The sequence below is a fragment of the Melospiza georgiana genome, chromosome 19 (assembly GCF_028018845.1).
Source record: "Melospiza georgiana isolate bMelGeo1 chromosome 19, bMelGeo1.pri, whole genome shotgun sequence".
Lineage (NCBI taxonomy): Eukaryota > Metazoa > Chordata > Aves > Passeriformes > Passerellidae > Melospiza > Melospiza georgiana.
The window spans coordinates 10,761,412-10,779,888 of record NC_080448.1 but is presented as its reverse complement, the minus strand read 5'-3'; the positions used below and the strand labels follow the sequence as shown (position 1 = coordinate 10,779,888).

At 42.1% G+C, this 18,477-nt stretch overlaps 1 protein-coding gene across 1 annotated transcript in view; it reads right to left on the bottom strand.

Annotated features, from left to right (window-relative positions):
• PPM1E (protein phosphatase, Mg2+/Mn2+ dependent 1E) overlaps positions 1-18,477 on the bottom strand; it is a 61,051-nt gene extending 42,574 nt beyond the window's left edge. The window contains exon 1 of the mRNA XM_058037359.1: positions 18,016-18,477. Within this exon, the coding sequence (XP_057893342.1) occupies positions 18,016-18,419 (404 nt within the window). The 5' untranslated portion in view covers positions 18,420-18,477. The remainder of the gene's footprint in view (positions 1-18,015) is intronic.

The following is an 18,477-nucleotide window of genomic DNA, read 5'->3' as shown; positions in this document are numbered from 1 at the left end:
TTTTCTCTGGTTTAAGACTGTTTCCATGGAGAGACCACAGCATATGAACATCTTTAGGCCAAGTGCTTTGCTGCAGGCTTATCTGAATGGAAGCACCACAGGAGGAAGGATAATTGAGGCCAGTTGTTTAAAATTCATGGGCCTCCTCCTGTACTTAACTCAGGAGCAATTTATTTTCATTATTTTGATCTGTTAAGCATTTAAAAGTTAAACAGTTCTATACATACCTTCTCTTAAGTGACATACCTTAATATAATATTTACTCAGGATGGAATAAACTCGGTGGCAGCAATGTCAGGCTGTTGGGTGAGGGTGACAAAGTGGCAGCAAAATCACACTGTAGGTTCATGTAAAGGGATGCAGGAGGGGAAGAAACCTCCATCCTAAATTCACACACAAAATAGTCTCTGAACAGGCTATTGCCTCTTGGGAGAAGCATTCTTCTAAGTTATAATGAATAGGTCTATTAAAAAGGCAGTTTACTCTTCACTAAAGGCAAATAAAGCCAGCAGAGTGCTGGTGGTGATGGGAGCAGGGATGTTGTGATCCTGCTTTATAAACCCTGGGTGAATATTGGCTCTGATTGGGATCTCAGTCCAGCTTCTGTGCTTACAACTTCCCCTCCCAGCACAGACAAACAAGAAAAAGTACACAGAAGGCAATAAAAGCCATGAAAGGAATAGAACAGCTGCTCTTGGAGGAAGAGCCAAGAGTTTATGCTGTTAAAAAGTAAATATACTGGATACGCTGTTTGCTCTTGCACGCCTTCACAAGGCAAAGGCAAAATTCAACCTTTCCCCTCAAAAAATGCTAATTGGACTTGGCAGGAGCAAGTTTTGGGATTGAGGAGCTAATGTTTAAATTTGATAGACTGACAAAGGTTTACCTAAGTCTTGAGAACATTTTCAGAGCTTAAAGAAGCAGTTTCCCTCCTCTGTGCTCAGCCATCACGTGAATTGCTGGTTTAATCTGTGTTTTCCCCAGTGCAATAATTCATGGTCAGGCTCAGGAGTGGGGGTGGAATGCCATGGGCCTTTTCCAGTCAGGAATGTTGTGGGATGCAGCCCATTCCTGGTGGCAAAGCCAGATTAGGGCACTCAGCAGAGGACTCAGTGTAAATATCTCAGTTCCATGGTCACATCCCAGGAAAATTAGGCTCAAACCACTCAGATATATTTCCAGTTTTTGCTGATGGGAAATGATCACCTGAACTACCTTACAATCCAGCAGAGGAGCCCTCAGGTGCTGCTCATGGCATGGAGGGTTTGTTCCAGAGGACACCTGCACACTCCTCCCAGGACAGAAGGGTCATTAGGAACCTGAATGGAAGAAGGACAGGAAGGAAATTTCCTCTGGCAAGTCAGGATGGTGCCACTTGCTCTGGCTTTGCTGCTCATGATAAATGGGAGTGTCAGGCTCTCAGAGCTGAGTCCCAAATCAGACAAGCTGATCCTCAGAAGATGAGGGCTGAGTCTGAGCACATTTTCTCTAGCTAAAGAAATTCCATTTAATAGCAGAACATTTACCTTTGACATCAGAACCTCTGTACACACGAGAGGAACAATTTACAATTGACATTTTCCACAGCAATACTCTGTTCCATTACAAATGCATCATGTTCTTTCCATTCTTATGCATGAAGAATAATGACCTTAAAAGTAACATTTCAATTTACAGGAAATTTTAACTAGCACAATCATCATCCCCAAAGGAACGTGATATTGAAATATTATTCTCTTGAACTTTGCAAAACACAGTGAGATATCAACACAAATAACAAACCTTTCACTGATTTAAGGCACAGATACTGTGGTGAGGTATTTTTGCAAGGAAAAGCCAATTTGCTCTTCTCTGCACAAATAATATTAATAATTAACTGACATTCCATATTCACTGACTCAAACCAAATTTCCTGAGATGAGCAGGGGTACAGAGAAGCAAAATTATCAGATTTTGCTGGGGCTCTTTGACCTGCATTTCTTGGACTAATGAGAAGTATCTCATTAAGATGCAAACGAGCAGCCCATGTGAAAGGAATTCCAGCTTTCCAATTGCCTTTGTAATTTCCTGTGTTATGATAAACATTTCTAAACACAGGCAGACATTTTCAAACAATTAACTGCAGATTTTTGGATTTTTTTAGGTCAAGATCCCTGGTTTACTATCAATATAATCTATGATATATATATATAGGAACCCTACTCTTTTCCTATAGAGCAGAAACCAGCTCTGCAGCAAACATGGGTTAATGGAACAAGGACACTGATGAGCCACAAAAGTCCTGTCAGCCACAACTCTGTAAACAAAATATGTCAGCAGGAGAAAAATGGAAATGTTCATGTATTTTCCTTCTTGAAATTCAGGATCTGATTCTGCTGTTTGATTGCATCTCTGGGGAGAAACTCAAAAAGCAGACAGGCTTGCTTTGTCATGTTTCTCCTCTGGAGAATTTTGAAAAAGAACCTATTTGCACCAGTGAAGGTTGAAAAACTCTGAATCAACAGTGACATGCTCAGCTGGTTCCTCCCTCCAAGACAAGTGAAACAAGAAGATTTTGTATCTTTTATCCAACCGAAGCCATTGCCCCCAATGGATTTTACACATTCACAAATATATTTATGATGCCTCATTAGCCTGGCATGATGAATAAACTCCATCAATCAACATTTATTTTACTAGATTTAACTGCTATTACCCTTGAGTTGAAAAGGAAATGAAGAAAAATGTAGGCTTGTAGGAGCTGTTAGCCCAAGGGCTTTGTTAAGGATGAAGGGGGAAAAAAAAGGAATTGGAAAAAACTTTAAAGATTGATTGTGGTGCCAAGGCCACCACCACCCCATGTCCCCAATGTCACATCCACAAGGCTGTTAGATCCCTCCAGGGACAGTGACTCAGCCACTTCCCTGGGCAGCCTGAGCCGTGCCTGATAACCCTTTTGTTTTGTTTCTCTGTTTTGATCAGGGAACAAGAATTACTCATCTGCTGTAATTATTCTTGTGAACAGCCATACCTTCAGCAGGGTGAGGGCAGGAGCTGCTGTGCCCCTCAGTGAGAATCTCCACATTAATGGGAGCTGCAGCAAGGGAGCTGAAAGGGATGAGCTTCACTTGCTTGGCAGGGGGCTGGGATGGCAGGAGCTGGGGACGTTGTTGTGGCTCTTCCTGTGCCACTGGCACTGCCACGTAAATCAGCAGCACAAGTGCCAGAGCTGTGAAATTTTAGATGAGGAAGGGAACAGGAACCCTGAGCTAAAGCCTGGTACTGCAGCTGGCAGAAATTGTGCTGAGATTTAGCACAGGATTTGGGTTTCAGGAGTGAAACCACAGCCTCAATCAGCTCTACATTAAAATACATTTCTTCCCAGAGCCTGTGCATGCTCATGTCTGTGTGTGTACGCCTTTAAAGATAAACCAGCAAGCAGACAGATGTTGATTCATGGAGAATTAGAATTAAAATAGCCTCCTTGCTGATTACACCATTCAGCAGAGGCTGTTTTGTCCTTTTTGATGTTATTTTTTCATTGCTGAATGCTCCAACATTGTCTCATCTCCAATGTCCTTTAACACCACGTTCATAATACCACAAAGGTACTAATTGACCAGAACATTCCAGTGTGTATATTAAGACTCCCATTATGCAAAAATAACAACATAAATGGCTGGGTTTGCCTGTGCTATCTATCTGTAGGTAGGTAGCTATAATCCCCAAATCTCTCTATATCCCCATCCCTCTGTCTTATCTCCAAAACAATACTGAAAAAAACCCCACAACAAACCAGGCTTATATTATACCATATTAAAAGCTCAGCAGAATTTCATTAAACGGCTACATTTGCTTTGTTTGAGATTACAAACGCAGATCTCCCTCGTTCTGGCAATCCATAACCCAAGATATTTGGCACTCTATCAACAATTCCAGACTTGGAAGGATTATAGATGTGCTGACAGTTAAAGGGAGTTAGAGTTCCCTGCCTAAGATAGATAAGTAGCATGTACTCTTTGATAAGTCCTATCAGAGCCCCACTCTGACAGCAATTCCTGCAGCATGCACTAAATCTTGCCCCGTGCAGCTCATTAAAGGCGCTGCCATTTGTCCCAGCAGAGCCTGAGCTCCCCTGTCACCAGGAAATATATTCCATTTCTTTCCCCAATTACACACACTCTGCTTTCCAGTCCAGATTCAGGATCTGTTCAGGGGGGGAAGGACTAAGGCTTCTGTAGGAGCACACAGATCCAGCCTTAATCTGCTGAGCTGTAAGACAAAGCTGTCCAGTGGCTTTGTGGCAGAGGAACGGCCTGAGCAGCACAACACAAATTCCACTGTTTGTAAACATTTCATTCCATCATTTGCACGGGGTTGCTCTGTGGAAATGAGGAGTTTCTGGAGAAACCAAGCAGTTTTGGGGGGGTGTAAGTCTGAGCTCTTTAGTTGCAGTGATTCCTCCCCGTGCCAGGATTTTGCAATCTCATTACCCACACACAGAGCACGAGGATCTCAGCCAGCTCCATTCAGGAGCAGCACATCCAAGTTGACTGAACATTTTTTTTCCTACAGGAATATCATGATGATAGGTTCTGCAGAATGTGGTCAGGCTTGTGCTCACTTCACTGGGTGCTACACCATTACAAAATCCATTCGGAAATCTCTTCCTGCCTTCAAGATAATTGGGAAAATAACAGAGCTCCAGCAGCAGAAGCCTTGCTGTATGTGTAATGAAGATCTGGGATCAAACATCTCAACGGATTCTCTTAAAATAAGTGTATTCTAATTTCCTAGATTATTACCTGCCAAAGCTCAGTGGGTGGGCTCTGGAGGCCTACGCTGTCAGGAATCCCAGGTTCTTAGAATCCTGTCATATCTGTCTGCATCCACCCCCTCAGTGTTTCCAGTTTCCCTTCTTCTGCTTCTGAAAGTAATTCCCTGGGTAGCTGTCACATTAAGATATTGGGATACAGCCTTCCCACTGCACTCTTGGATTCCAGCTGAACCTGAATGCCAACTCCACTAACAGAAAGTGAGTACAACCTCCTCCAGTGCCTTGAGATGAACCTGCTTTGAGCTAATGAAAGTCAATTTCTAATTTCAACTCTTAATTGTGATCAATAGGGCTTGAATGAAACTTATCCAGACAAACAGGGGGAGAACTGATAGGCACAATCCATGTCCAATGTGGCCATTCAGGATTATGTACCAGCCAGATTGGATTCTTCAGGGTTAAGTATTTTTCAGAAAAAGGGAGATGACAGCTCAGAGTTATCACTGGAGCAAATCTGGTGAAGTTAGAACACAGTAAATGGGTTTAGAGCCCACAGATTATCACTGGTTTTTACAAAAATGGACATTCCATAAGGAGCCTCACACACTTTATTGGGGTGGTGAGGCCAAAATCCTGACTGAGCATCACCTCTGGCTCTGCCCTCCCTCACTTTTACTCTAAACCACCTTAGAGCATGGACAGCTGATTTCAGTTCCTCTGGCATTTCTGAGACAATGGAGAGGAAAACATCACAGTTCTCCCACATTCTTAATTCAGAACAAAAACCCCACCACACCCTAACACCTTGCATACACACACTAACACATCATTTAACCAATTCTGTCTTTTTAATAAGCTCCTAATCAAGTTATTTTTAACTCAGAAAACTCCTTTGGTGGCTTATGGGCAAGCTTGTTGACTACAGATAAAAGCTGTTTTAGACATTTGTGTGCCTTTTCCTCCCTATTATTGAGCACCATGGCCAATATTTTGCAGGAATAAAATAATCAGGATGATATTTTCAAGCCTGATATCAAGGGCAACACTTCCCAAAGAGCTTTGTTTACGCTGCCATTTTTCAGGAACTTCCCCAGTTTGTTGTTCCCACCAGTGTTATGATGAGGGCAACAATTTTAGACACTTGAGTGTAAAATTTCCTTATCATGTCACTTCCCCCTTGCTCTAAGTGACACTGGCAGCTTGTATTTGCTACTCATACTCACAGTAGTAGTCTCTCCTCTTTTCATAGAGTACTACAATGGTTTTATAACACACACAGAGAGCAGCAGTAAAAGTGCCAGTAAAATTAATCAGCCTTGCATCTGTAGTAAAAATCCTGCCTTATCATGCATTTATTTTAGTTTTTCTCAGATTATGGTTACAACAAATGAATATTGAATATTTGCAGGCAAATGCAGAGAGAGGCATCATCCTCATACTCTATTGTGTTCACACAACAGAGATGTGTAAACTATCTTTGGATCCAGGAGGTGGAAGAGAACAGATGAATCTTGGAGCAGAATAATACTTGTGGAATGTTTTCTGCTACAGGATATCCCAGCATGTGGGCTGGAGCATGCAACTGGGGGAGTTACAAATCTACTTCATATACTGTACTATAGTGTGTAGTGTATATACTGTAGAAATATACTTAATATTGCAAAAACTTTATTTTGATATTGGGTCAACACATCACTCCACACTTAATTCTGCCGGCAACCAGCAGAGAACCAGACCCCTGACAAAAGAGGAGGAACAAATCTAACAATTACCAATTTCTCTTAGATATCAGAAAGAACAAATCTGCTCATTACCAAACCCATCCTAATTGGTGTAAGTTCATCAGCACCACATCCAGGGGTAACTTGCCATGTCAGTGTCCTTCTGTTTGCCAAGAGATTTCTAGAATGTGAGGAATTCTTATTTCCCATGTATAGAACAGCAATAGGGACTGGTAGAGAATGAAAAATTTATCTTTTCAAACCACTCCTGGAAACATAAAAGCATCTCTTGCTGGTTAGACCTCACTGGATGAACAAGACAATTTGTACCAACTGTTTGCCTTGTCAGACTTCCTTTGTCATGGAAGAAACGCTGAACACTGGCAGAAGAGAATGCTGAAACTTGAGAAAGATGACAATTCTGTAAATCCAGTTATGATATCTCAGCTGCTGCCCCACAGGTACATCACTGAATGAATCAGGGAGTGTGGCTGGGTGAAAGGTGCAGTTTCCCCAAGGGATCAAACAGAAATTCCAGTTTTTCAGTTTTTCACAGGGCACAGGAGGAGTGCTGAGCTATGGGTGGATTGCAGCTCTCAGCCTCTGACTGGAGCTGACTGGGTGCTGAGGTGCAATCAGGGTTTTACTGGGAGGGTTAGACACAGCCTGGTTAGGGAAGGGAACTGAAGTCATCATCCTGGCAATTCCTTTTGATTGTTTGAGCTGATCCAATGCTTCAGCTCTAATTACCCTCACAATTTTATTTTTAAATTATTTTCAATTGTGTCTATTACATTTTCTCATTCTGCTCCTTTCTTCTTGGAGGTTAATTGGTGACTGCAGTGTCTGTTGGAAAACAACCCCCCTGAAATTTCAGTTTGTTCTTTTTTTAAGGAAACTTTCCAAGTTGATAGCACAGTAGAAGTGTAAAATGTTTCCAAGTACATTTTTCAGAAGCCAACCCAACACCAGAGCTTCTACTCAATTATTTTAAATTTACATCAGTTGTATCATCTGAGCTAAGTGCTGATACAATGATTACTTGGTTTGGCAGCACTTTCTAATTCACCTTTTCACTTGTACATTCCTGTTTTAGGGATTTTTATGGCATTTTAAAATGCCATTTTTATTTGGGACTTTTTTAGAAGAACAAGGAAAGCACTTGTCCAACAAGACTCCCAACTGGATTTGTACTTGTAGCAGCAGCACAATATAATTTAAATTATAGCTACAGAAATGAAAACTTTGTCACTGAGCTGGCAGAGGGTGGGGAGAAAGGATCAAGAATGAAAAGGACATTTTTAAGTGGAGAAGAATTTTTGAATGTTTACTTTTGAACCAAAAGTAACTTGCTCTTTTCTCTTTTTTCCCCCTATAAATTTTCCCAACCTCCTGCCCTGCTTTATGTATTTATCCTTCCCTTTTCCTAGAAAAGTAAAACAAATCATCTTCCTTAAAATAAAGGATAAATATAGAGTAAATTAATTAACTCACTTCTGAGACATAAGGGTTTATGAGACTGGAGGATGTGTTAGTTTATTCTTGGATTTAAAAACAGCAATTTTTGAGGGTCATATCCTGTGCCTTTTTATTTAGCCCAAACTTCCTTTGACATAACTTGGAAGTCCTTGACATGTAAAAAATGCAGCTTGACCTCCAGACACAGTGAGGAGCTTGGCACTGCCCTGCAATTTCCAGGTTTATTGTTGCTCCCAGGATCACTCAGGGTTTAACACCTCTGAATTTCTGTTCTGCCTGCCAGACAGCCCCAGGCAAAGCCAGCACTGTCACACTCGTACAGAACCACAAGGAGACACTTGAATTATTTTATCAGTCCTTCCAAAAAACCTGAGTGCAGCCCAAAGCAGCTCCCTGAAAGCACCTGGAGCTGCTGGGAGGATATTAATAGCAAACCCCCATGAAATAAGAGCACGAGAATGCATCAAATCCTTCTCTAAATTAAAGTATCAGCCTTGATACCTCACAGGGGTGTCCAAGTCCAAACCCAGCCCTGTGTGACCAGCTCAGCTCAGGAACTGGGCCAGGATCAGAAACTGAGGAGTTTCTCTATGTTACAAACTCCTGTCACAGACTGACAATGATTCTCTAAGGAATGAGTGGGTGGGTCATTTATGTTTGTGGTGTTATTTAACTCTTTCTTCCTCTTTCTGTGGTATTATTTCACACTGCCTTAATGAGCTGGGTCTCATCTCTTCACAAACACAAAGCAGAATTTCCTTCTTCTTTTTGCACTTCCCCAACCAATGCTCTTTGTTATCTCTATTTCAGAAAATAAAAACTAATACCCCCTCCACAAAGTGTAAATTTCAGATTTCTTTTTATTCCTGTTGAGAAGCACAGACAGAGTGTGGAAACAGGAATTGACCAAATCCATCCATTTTCAGAGGACAATAAATGAAATTGAATAGTTTTCAATATGTTAATGCAAAACTAGCTTTTTATTAGGTAAATCCCATATTTTGTCATGTATAAGATATATATCTTGTAATTGGTTTCTTAAAGCTATTTAATATAGAATTACATTAACAGAAATGGAAGAAGAGCTTTTCTAAAAATGATAATCTAAATATTTAGAGCTCATTGCTTTCTGCATTAAATTTTCAACCAGCTAGGATGAATATAAGAAGTATTTTTCAGATTTATTGTATTCTACTCTCTATATTCACTGTTGACAAACCTTTTTACTTGCATCTTCCAAGACACAGAAAGAATTTGTAAAATTTCAGGGAGGAGAGAAATATTTTTAGGATATTTAGTAATTTTGTAGGATAAACTATTTTTTCTTTAATCCCCAGAGCCAGAATTAGAACTTTGTGGCTTGGCTCATGTTTCTGGAGATGACTTTATTGTATGTCATGGACAGCATTGACACTTGGGAAAACAAAGTGAGTGTGAATTGTGGGGTGCTAAACCAAAAGTATCTAAAAGCTTCTCTAAAATTAACATACAATGTAATTAGTGAGGTTTGAAGCATTGTATGATCATTTGGGTCATTCTTACCAGCCAAACTGAGAGAAGTTGACAGCATGAGGAATTTTAAAGCATTTCCAATTGGTTCTCCATGCACTGGGAAGGGGAGCAGTCACTCAGTGCAGGCTCAGCTCCTGCAGCCTGGACACACACCCAGAACCTGCAGCTGCTTTTCCTCTCATCCCACAGGGAACTGCACCACGTTCACACAGTGATCTCTCTCACTCTCTGTTTGTGCAGCAGACAATCATTCCCATTGATTTACACAGTTTGTACCTCTAAGGTAAAAGGTTAAAAGCTCCCACTTCTGTTTTATCAATGCTCATTTCTACTGGGGGCTCTTCCCTACTTCAGGTTAGCATCAATTAATTTTCTTAGAGAATCTGATACTTTGGATATCTTAAAATTTGGACTTTTTGGAGTGAAGAGGAGAGGTTAAGTTCATGTCACACCAGGTAGAGCTCCCACTCTGTGAGGAGCAGAATCCAGTGAGGAAGCAGAACTAAGAACAGCCCAACACCTCCATGCTCTGCAGGCACAAAGTGCATCTGTCCCAAACAGGGGTGTTCCTCTAACCCCCAGAAATACTGAGCTTCTGGCTCCTCATTGCCAAATGTTTGCTTTTTACCCAGCTTTTCAGAAGAGTATTATTACCCCTTTCAGGAGAAAGGGGTAATAAGAGAGCTGAGAGCATAAACTCATTTTAGACAGGGATGTTTATAAATAAATACATGAATTCATCAATATTTCCTCAAACACAGCAATGAGATGACAAACAGAATGACGCCACTTCTAGGAAAGGTTTGGAAAAGCCTTAGTTTAAAATAAATGTCATGCTGTGTATAAGTGTGTGCTTTAGTTTATAACTTACTAAATTCCTGCTTTTAATCCAGGCTGGAATTTTTGATAATTTATCACTGTTGGGCCCAGAGGTTGCAATAGGAACTGAATGTTTCCCTGGGTTTTTCATCTTATTTTTAATATTTATTTTGTTGAGAAAAAGACAACAACAAAAATTTGTTGAATTCTCACCTAGAGCATGGGGAGTTTTCAGCCTTGCAGAATGTGGAGTTAGGACCGAAGGAATGGAATCGTTGTGGCAGCTAATGAATGTAACATGCAGAGCAGGGTGTTTGTAACACTGAGGAGGAACAAGTCACCACGTTCATTTCAGCTCCCTGAACCTCAGTAAGAAGGTCACAGCCTGAGGTGAAAGGAACAGCCCTCGAGAAAGTGCCAAGAAGTTAAAATGCCAAGGGCTATTTTTACATGCTGCTTCTATTATTAGTTACATGGTGTGGAAGTACAGAGCCTATGAAAAAATCATATTCTCAAACCAGTAAAGTACTCAAATTCTTTCTTGTAAATGAAGAGCAGAAGAAACTAAAATTGAAAATTTGTTAGGTACAATTTAAGAGGTTTTACTGGATCATCAAAGGCCGGCAAAAATAGCTTCCAAATCCTACCCTCTGAGAAAATGAAGGGGCTGCCCACCCATTAATTTCACCCAATTAATCAAACATTCCTTTTGCTGTAACTGCAGTTCCCCACTTCAGGTTTGTGTGCATGCAAGGCCATTTTGCCATGATCAGAGTTCAGCAGCCCACTTGGGAACCCTGCCCTGCCACCAAAGGCACCCATGAGGGAGCACAGGGAGTTCAGGGCTGGGAGCAGCTCCACAGCTCCAACTGCTGCATTACTCAATCATTCCTTGCCCTCAGCTGTTTTCCATCCAATACAAACATAAACTGAGGTGATCCTGCAATCTGGTTAACTTGTTTAACTTCTGTATTAATTATAGAAGTACCCAAGGGCAGCTATTTCCCACGCACTCCTCATTTATGGCTCTGATGATTACTTCTTTATAAAATGTCTTATTAAAGGCGGGTAATGTTGTTTCTTCTTAATGAAGTACAAAGGCATGGCAGAAAATGTTGCTGTAAAACAAGTCCACAGTCTGCAATCATTTTATCTAATCACTGGTGTGTTGTAACAACAAAAATCTGGAATATTTGGTTAGTAATTGAGATTTCAGCCAACCCAAACAGAAGGCCCTGAAGTACAACTGGTAGTAACGGCCCTTTAGCAGTGTCATGGGTTCCTAACATGTCTCTCACACATATTGTCCAGGATACATTTATTTTTGTAATCATTTGCATTACATAATTGTGGTTGCATTGCATAAGACAGTCTTGCAGCATGCTTCAAAGAACATCTAATGTTTTAAACTGCTCACTCCATTTCATCTCCTTTCTCACATGTCTTTCCTAGACAGCGAGGAGAAAACAAATGAAAAAAGAGCAGGCACCAAAAAATGGGAAGAAAGAAAATGGTGTGGAACAGCCAGAGAATATTTCAGGGTATCAAATATAGTAATAAATAGTATTCTCATTATCTGTTACTGCATGCCCTGTTGCTTTTGCTTTTAATGTGATCATGTAAGCAATTTAGCCAGACAACAAAAACGAATGAGAGCAAACATCACTGAGACAGCAGGCAAGGCACTGAAACTTCTGCTCACAGAATGCAAAGCAAACTAAAAGTTTCACCTTTTATGAAAAGAACCACACTGAGTTCTTCAAAGAACAGGTGGAGAAATGCTCTGCCACTGTTACAGTTACAATGAGGGATTTTAAGGATAAAAATGTTCTGTGCAGTGTTTTGTGCCAAAAAGAATTACCAAACAAACTCTCCAGAGGAATGAAGCTCATCACATCCAAAAGGCAGAGTCAAAAGTAGTTCCACACAATGGCCAATGAGATTTGAGTTGCAGGAGTGGTTGTATAAGGTCCAAAAAAAGAATGTGTTAGCACAGATCTAATTCTTCAGTCAGTTTGTACTCAAAAGCAAACAGCCTCACTTAGGAGGAGAGAATCTGTGCAAATTGCTCTTGGGTCAAAAAAAATCTTGGTGTGAAAAGCTCCTAACAACATTAATTCCCTTTAATGTGTTGTACTACCAGCGACTTTCATTGAAATAAAAGCAGTGGAATGAATATATTTCCATAATCTGTTCACTCAGAATGATTTTTAATGCTATATAAAGCAACTCCCAAGCATAGTCACCCTTGTGCTTGAAAAACTCAGCATCCTTTTAATCATAAAGTAGGAAGTTTTGAAATGTCACCTTGTATGTTAACCATTACAAAATGTAAATCTGCAATTTAGATAGATCTTTTGAGCTGCTATTCCTTTTTTTTTTTTTTTTTTTTAATGAGTATCAAAATATTTGATTTCCTTCAGTATTTTTAAAAGTGTGGGAGGGTGAGCTGAATACGTCTTAGAAACAACAAGAAGAATCCCTCAATGTGTAGAGAACGAGTTGTGTTTGGGAAATGTTTGTAGATTATTTGTAGATTATAGTGATTTCTATTTGTAGATTATTTGTAGATTTAGATTTCTAAATCCAATTTGTAGATTTAGATTTCTGTTTGTAGATTATAGTGATTTCTAGGCTAAGGGGATGAGATGTGTGTGCCATGACATCACCAGCATTTAGAACTTGGGGCTCTTTTCAAGAGTGACAAGGTACCAGCAGCACTGAGGCTCTTGACTTTCTGCACTCCCCCAGTGGGATGATTTAGGATGAATTCAGACAAACACCAGGATTTCTAGCACCAAAATCCCTTGGGTGTGATGTCAGCATGCTCAGCTGTACCCAGCCAGCTCCACACCAACCCTGGAGGGGATTCCTGACCTTGGAGGGGCTCCTGAGAGCTAACACAGCCTCAGGATGGGAAAGCCCAGCCTGGTTTGGGTTGGAAGGGGCTGTAAAAACAACCCAGTGCCACCTCTGCCATGGCAGGGACACCTTCCCCTGTCCCAGGGTGCCCAAACCCTGCCCAGCCTGGCCTTGGGCACTGCCAGGGATCCAGGGGCAGCCACAGCTGCTCTGGGCACCTGTGCCAGGGCATCCCCACCCCACAGGGAACAATTCCTGATATCTAATCCAAGCCTAGATTAGATGAAATATTCCTAATATGGAGGAATATTAGGATATTCTAAATGGAATGTTCTCTATCCAATCTCATTAAGCAGAGAAAATGCCCCAGCCAGGTGCAGCCAAATCTCCTCCTGTCATTCCTTGTGGGCACAGGCCAACATTATCATTTCTATTGTTAAACCTCACAAAAGATGATGAGGAAAGCACCATGTTAAAAAGGATGCAATGACTTTTTGTTGGTCCTTGTGATTAATATTAGACATGGCAAGTAGTTAATTACATTTCTTAAAAGGGCTTTGAGATTGCAATCAATAGAATTGATTCTAAAAGACAAATTATGAAGGAGTAAAACATCACAGCCTATTTAACAGGATGCTAAGAAAGCCCATCCAGCATCATCCATGGATTTCAACTTAAAGTGACAACAGTGCCAGCTTTCATGTGAGAGGGTTTAGAGAGCAAGTTAAAACGTGGATATCTGCTGTTTAAAGGGAGAGAATTCCATCTCTCCACTCAACAGAGATGGAGATAGCAGAAATAACAATTTTCAAGAACTTATTTTATTTTAAAAAGGATTTCTGCTCATGGAAAATTACTACAAGAAGGTCTTCTTTAGCTTAACATTGAAAGCTGAGGGGCAAAACCTCCATTCTCATTTACTGTCCACATTTCACTTAACTCCAGGGTTAGGAGGGTGAGCCTACATTGCCTTTCTTCATTTTTTATAGTAAGGCTGTGGGAAATCCATAAGCAAAAAATATTTTCTCTCTTTAAGAGAAAGAAAGGATCAGTTAAAAGAACTCACTTCAAATACTGCATTTTATTGGAATCTAAGTATTCTGTGAATGTTGCACAGTATTCTGTGAATGTTGCACACTATTCTGTGAAGAAATGTAAAAGGACAGTGCTTACAAGTTTTTCTTTTCATGTTCCAAGTCAAAGCAAGGCTTTTACAGCCTTTAAAATAATAATGTTGCCATCAGGGACTTAGTTAAGCACTTAAGATGACATAAGAATAAATTTTACTTTTATTTTACTTACCATCTTCTGCAAACTCAGCACTGGAGAAGTAGGGCTACTTTCTAAGCTTGTTCAAATGAAATTTGAATTCCTAAATGAACACTTGAAAGCAGAAATGTTGTACCTCCAAAATCACTGGAAATAAATCTGAACCTAGAAATTATACCAGCTGTATCTATTCCTATCAAAGCTTGGGGCAAAAAAAAAAAAAAAAGAAAAGAAAAGCAAGAAGAATGCACAGTTGAATTTTTCAAAGCATTTCATTTGCACAGGAAAAAAGGAGTGTAGCAGCAAGACAAATCTGTGCTTCCTGGTGACACAACTTGTAAGAGTCTGGCTGTGTCCTCTCTTGGCAAGCACAGCTTTGCTGATTTGTTTTTCAGAGGTCTTGTCAAGAACCAGCTCTCTAAATGTGTCAGGTTTAATAATGGTATCAGTAGGAAGAGGAAGAGACCAGAGCATGATATGTAACTTTGTTACTCAAGTTAGTAACTTCTTCCTATAAAATGAGTCAGAAATCAGGTCTGATTCAGCAGGAGCAAGAGATGGGATCTCATATTTAATGTTTTAAGGCCTTGGTATGTTTGTTTCTACATAGAAACTCTGTAAATTATATTTTTCTCTTGAATAATATGGTGTAGCCATAGCCTGAGAGTTCATTTTGTGGTTACCAGCCAATGTTCCAAGGCAATCCCCTTTTGACAATTTTCTCCATCTAATGCAGCTCCTATTGATGGCTTTCATTCTGTGGAGGGTCACTAAGAAAACACACAGTGCCCTTTTGGTGGCATTTAGACAGATAGAAAGATTACATTAATCTAATTTTCCAAGCATATGTTGCCTCCACAAAAAATAAAAAAAAACAAAAAAAAAAAAACAAAACAAAACAGGAACAGGAAAGCTCAAAGGGGAATATGAGTCTTTTGGAAAATAGCAGGGAAATCTCATAAATAAGAACTCTTTGATACTGATCTACACAGTGGCAGAAAAACATTATATTTTGTCATGATTAGCAATATGTTCTCATGTCTGAAATGGTCTGACTTTCCTCAAAAAGATCTAAAGCTCTGTGCTTAAAATAGCTGAAAAACAGCTGTTGGATTTTTCACAGCAATGGGTTTTATCTTCATGCTACATAGAATGCAAACCAGTCATTTGACTAATATATAGTTGCAGAAAACATGCCTTCAGAACAGTCTCTCCTGCTAAGGACAAACAGAGGAAATATTCCCTTTTACATGAGTTTTCATGTGCTTTTTTATTTAGGTTTTGGGGGGTTTTTTATTTTTTTATTTTAACACTTTCATAGCTGTTTGGCACAAGAGAGCTTTACTCATACACATCAAGTTTCCCACCTCTGGAAGCAGCTGAGCCTTTGGCTGTAAAGGGTGAAAAGATTCTGCTTCTGCCTGTTTTATAGTCTTGTCACATTTTAAGTTTCTCTGGTGACTGGAGAGTGAACTAAAAATACAGAGCCTTACCTGAGGAATACTTTTGCATATTTCCACTTACCTCAGATTCCACCATCATTCAAGAAAAAGCTATTTCAGTTTAGCTCTGTCTTAGGAGTTGTTAGATTTGGCTTATAATATTTTTAAATGTTTTATTTAAGCCTTTAGGAAACTGTTTTCTCACAACATAATCCCCTGCTCCCATGATTTTGAGGTAGACCTTGGTTTTAGCCTAGAGGAGGAAGCCTGCATTGATTTCACCACAAACAAAGCCAGGGGATGCTCCATTCAGTGGCCATCCAAAGATTTATACTTCAGGCTGAAAAAACCCAAAGAGCCACAACCTGGCAAGAGCTGGGTCTATAAAAAGATTCCTCTCAAAAGGTCTTTTTTTCTTTTTTTTTTTTTTTTTTCTTATTAATTTCAGCCTTCAAATGGGGAATCTGGGGTATGGGGACAGGCAGAGAGAGAAAGGATTGGGGAGGAATTCCAGTTCAAAATAATTTCATAGCTATACTTCAAATAATACTTTCAAATCATCTGCTCCACGTCTAAAACTTTATTCCCACTATCGTGACTTTGGATTTCACAAACCTGTTTAAAAATAACCCAACAAAACACGTCCTAAATAGGTAGAAGGGACTTGCCTCTCTGCTCTCTACCACATCCTATGAATGTGCTGCTGTATTCCAGAGACTTTCCAAAGGTGGCAGGGCGAGCATGTGTGAATAGGAGAGCTTTGTCCTCTGCAGCTATCATTGTGTTGTCCCTACCGTCCACAAACGCAGAGGGCAGATGAGAACTGGATAGAAACAGACCATGCAGTTGTAAAACCCGGTTCTTTTCTCTCTTTATTTATTTATTTCTGCGACTGAGTAACACCTCTCATTACAATTACCAGCTCAATGGCAGAAAATCTCCCCGGTGTGCTGTGCAGATTTTCACAGCTTCATTTGTCTCCTCCTGTGGCATCAGTTTAAAAAGGTTCCTAAAGAATTGCCACTAACAACCGCTTCTATTTCGAGCCTTCAAAGCCGGAGCTGAGCACAATACAAGGCACTGGTAACTGATCTTTAGGTTTCAGTCCACAGACTTTCCACACTGGGAATAGATCCCATCTGTTTCCTCTTTATGCACCAGCCTTTAGAAAGCACAGATCTGGAAACTGCCTCCGTACAGAACCGAGTATAGCCGGCTTTCCCCAGCTGACGGCAGAAAAATCCCCATGATTATGGATAGCTTTCTCCCAAGGCTTTCTACTCCTCTTTTCTCCCCGCTCTGTGAATACACGGTGTGGCTTTCTCCATGTGCTGTGGTTTTTTGGAAGGGTGAAGGGACTGGACCGCCTCTCTTCCCTTGCCCCATCTTCATTCCCCTTCTTGGCAGAGGTTTCCCCATTTACCAGCCCTCACAGTGGGAACATTTCAATTTCAAGCCCCAGCACAATCAACCACAGGCAAACCCCCCTCTTTGCTTTGGCACCAGAGCGTGAGATATTTCCCCCAGCGCTCTCCCTCCCCAGCAAGCTGCTCTCCAGATGGATGCTCGTGGCTCTCCCTTGTCTTCCCTTGTCCTGTCCCGGGCGAGGGGAGGGCACAGAGCAGAGGATTCCTTGGGGCAGGGGCAGCCGCACAGAGCAGGACGCTGTGACCCCGGGGTGCTCAGCACCACAGTAGTCCTGAACTCTTTTGCCTCGGGTATCCCCCCTGCCCTCGCTTCCTTCCCTCAGCCCCACATTGGGGGAGTCCCTCAGCCCCACACGGGGTGTCCCTCAGCCCCACACTGGGAATCCCTCAGCCCTACATCGGGGGCTCCCTTTAGCCCCACACCGGGAGTCTCTCAGCTTCACATTGTGGGTCCCCTCAGCCTCATATTGGGGGAGTCCCCTCAGCCACACACTGGGAGTCCCTCAGCTTCACATTGTGAGTCCCCTCAGCTCCACACCGGGAGTCTCTCAGCTTCACATTGTGAGTCCCCTCAGCCCCACACCGGGAGTCTCTCAGCTTCACACTGTGAGTCCCCTCAGCCACACACTGGGAGTCCCTCAGCTTCACATTGTGGGTCCCCTCGGTCCCTCACAGGAGGGTCCCCTCAGCCCCGCGCCCTGCCCCGCTCCCCTCAGCCCGGCACTCACTACTTGTAGAGCTGCTGCAGGCAGAGGTCCAGGCACTCGCCCTCCACCTCCTCCTCCGTGATGTACTCCGAGAGCGGCCGGGGCAGCGAGGGCAGCGGCGGGGGCGGCGGCGGCGGGGCGGGCGGCTGAGGGTCGCCGGCATCGCCCTCGCCGCCTTCTCCCTCCTCCGCCTCGGCGGCCGCTCCCGCTTCTCCCTCTGCCCCGGGCTCCTCGTCAGCGTCTCCCGCGGCTTCGGCAGCGGGAGGGGGGGCCGCCGGCTCCGGCTCCGGTTCGGGCTCCGGCTCGGGCTCCGGCTCTGCCCCGAAGGGCCCGCGGAACTCGCCCAGGAACAGCTCGAGGAAGCGGCGGTAGGTCTTCTCCTCCGCGCTGCCGCCGCCGCCGTTGCCCGAGCCGCCCGCGGCCATCGCTTCGCATTCCCGGCCGCCCGCCGGCGGATCAGCACTGCGCCCGCAGAGAGCTCCC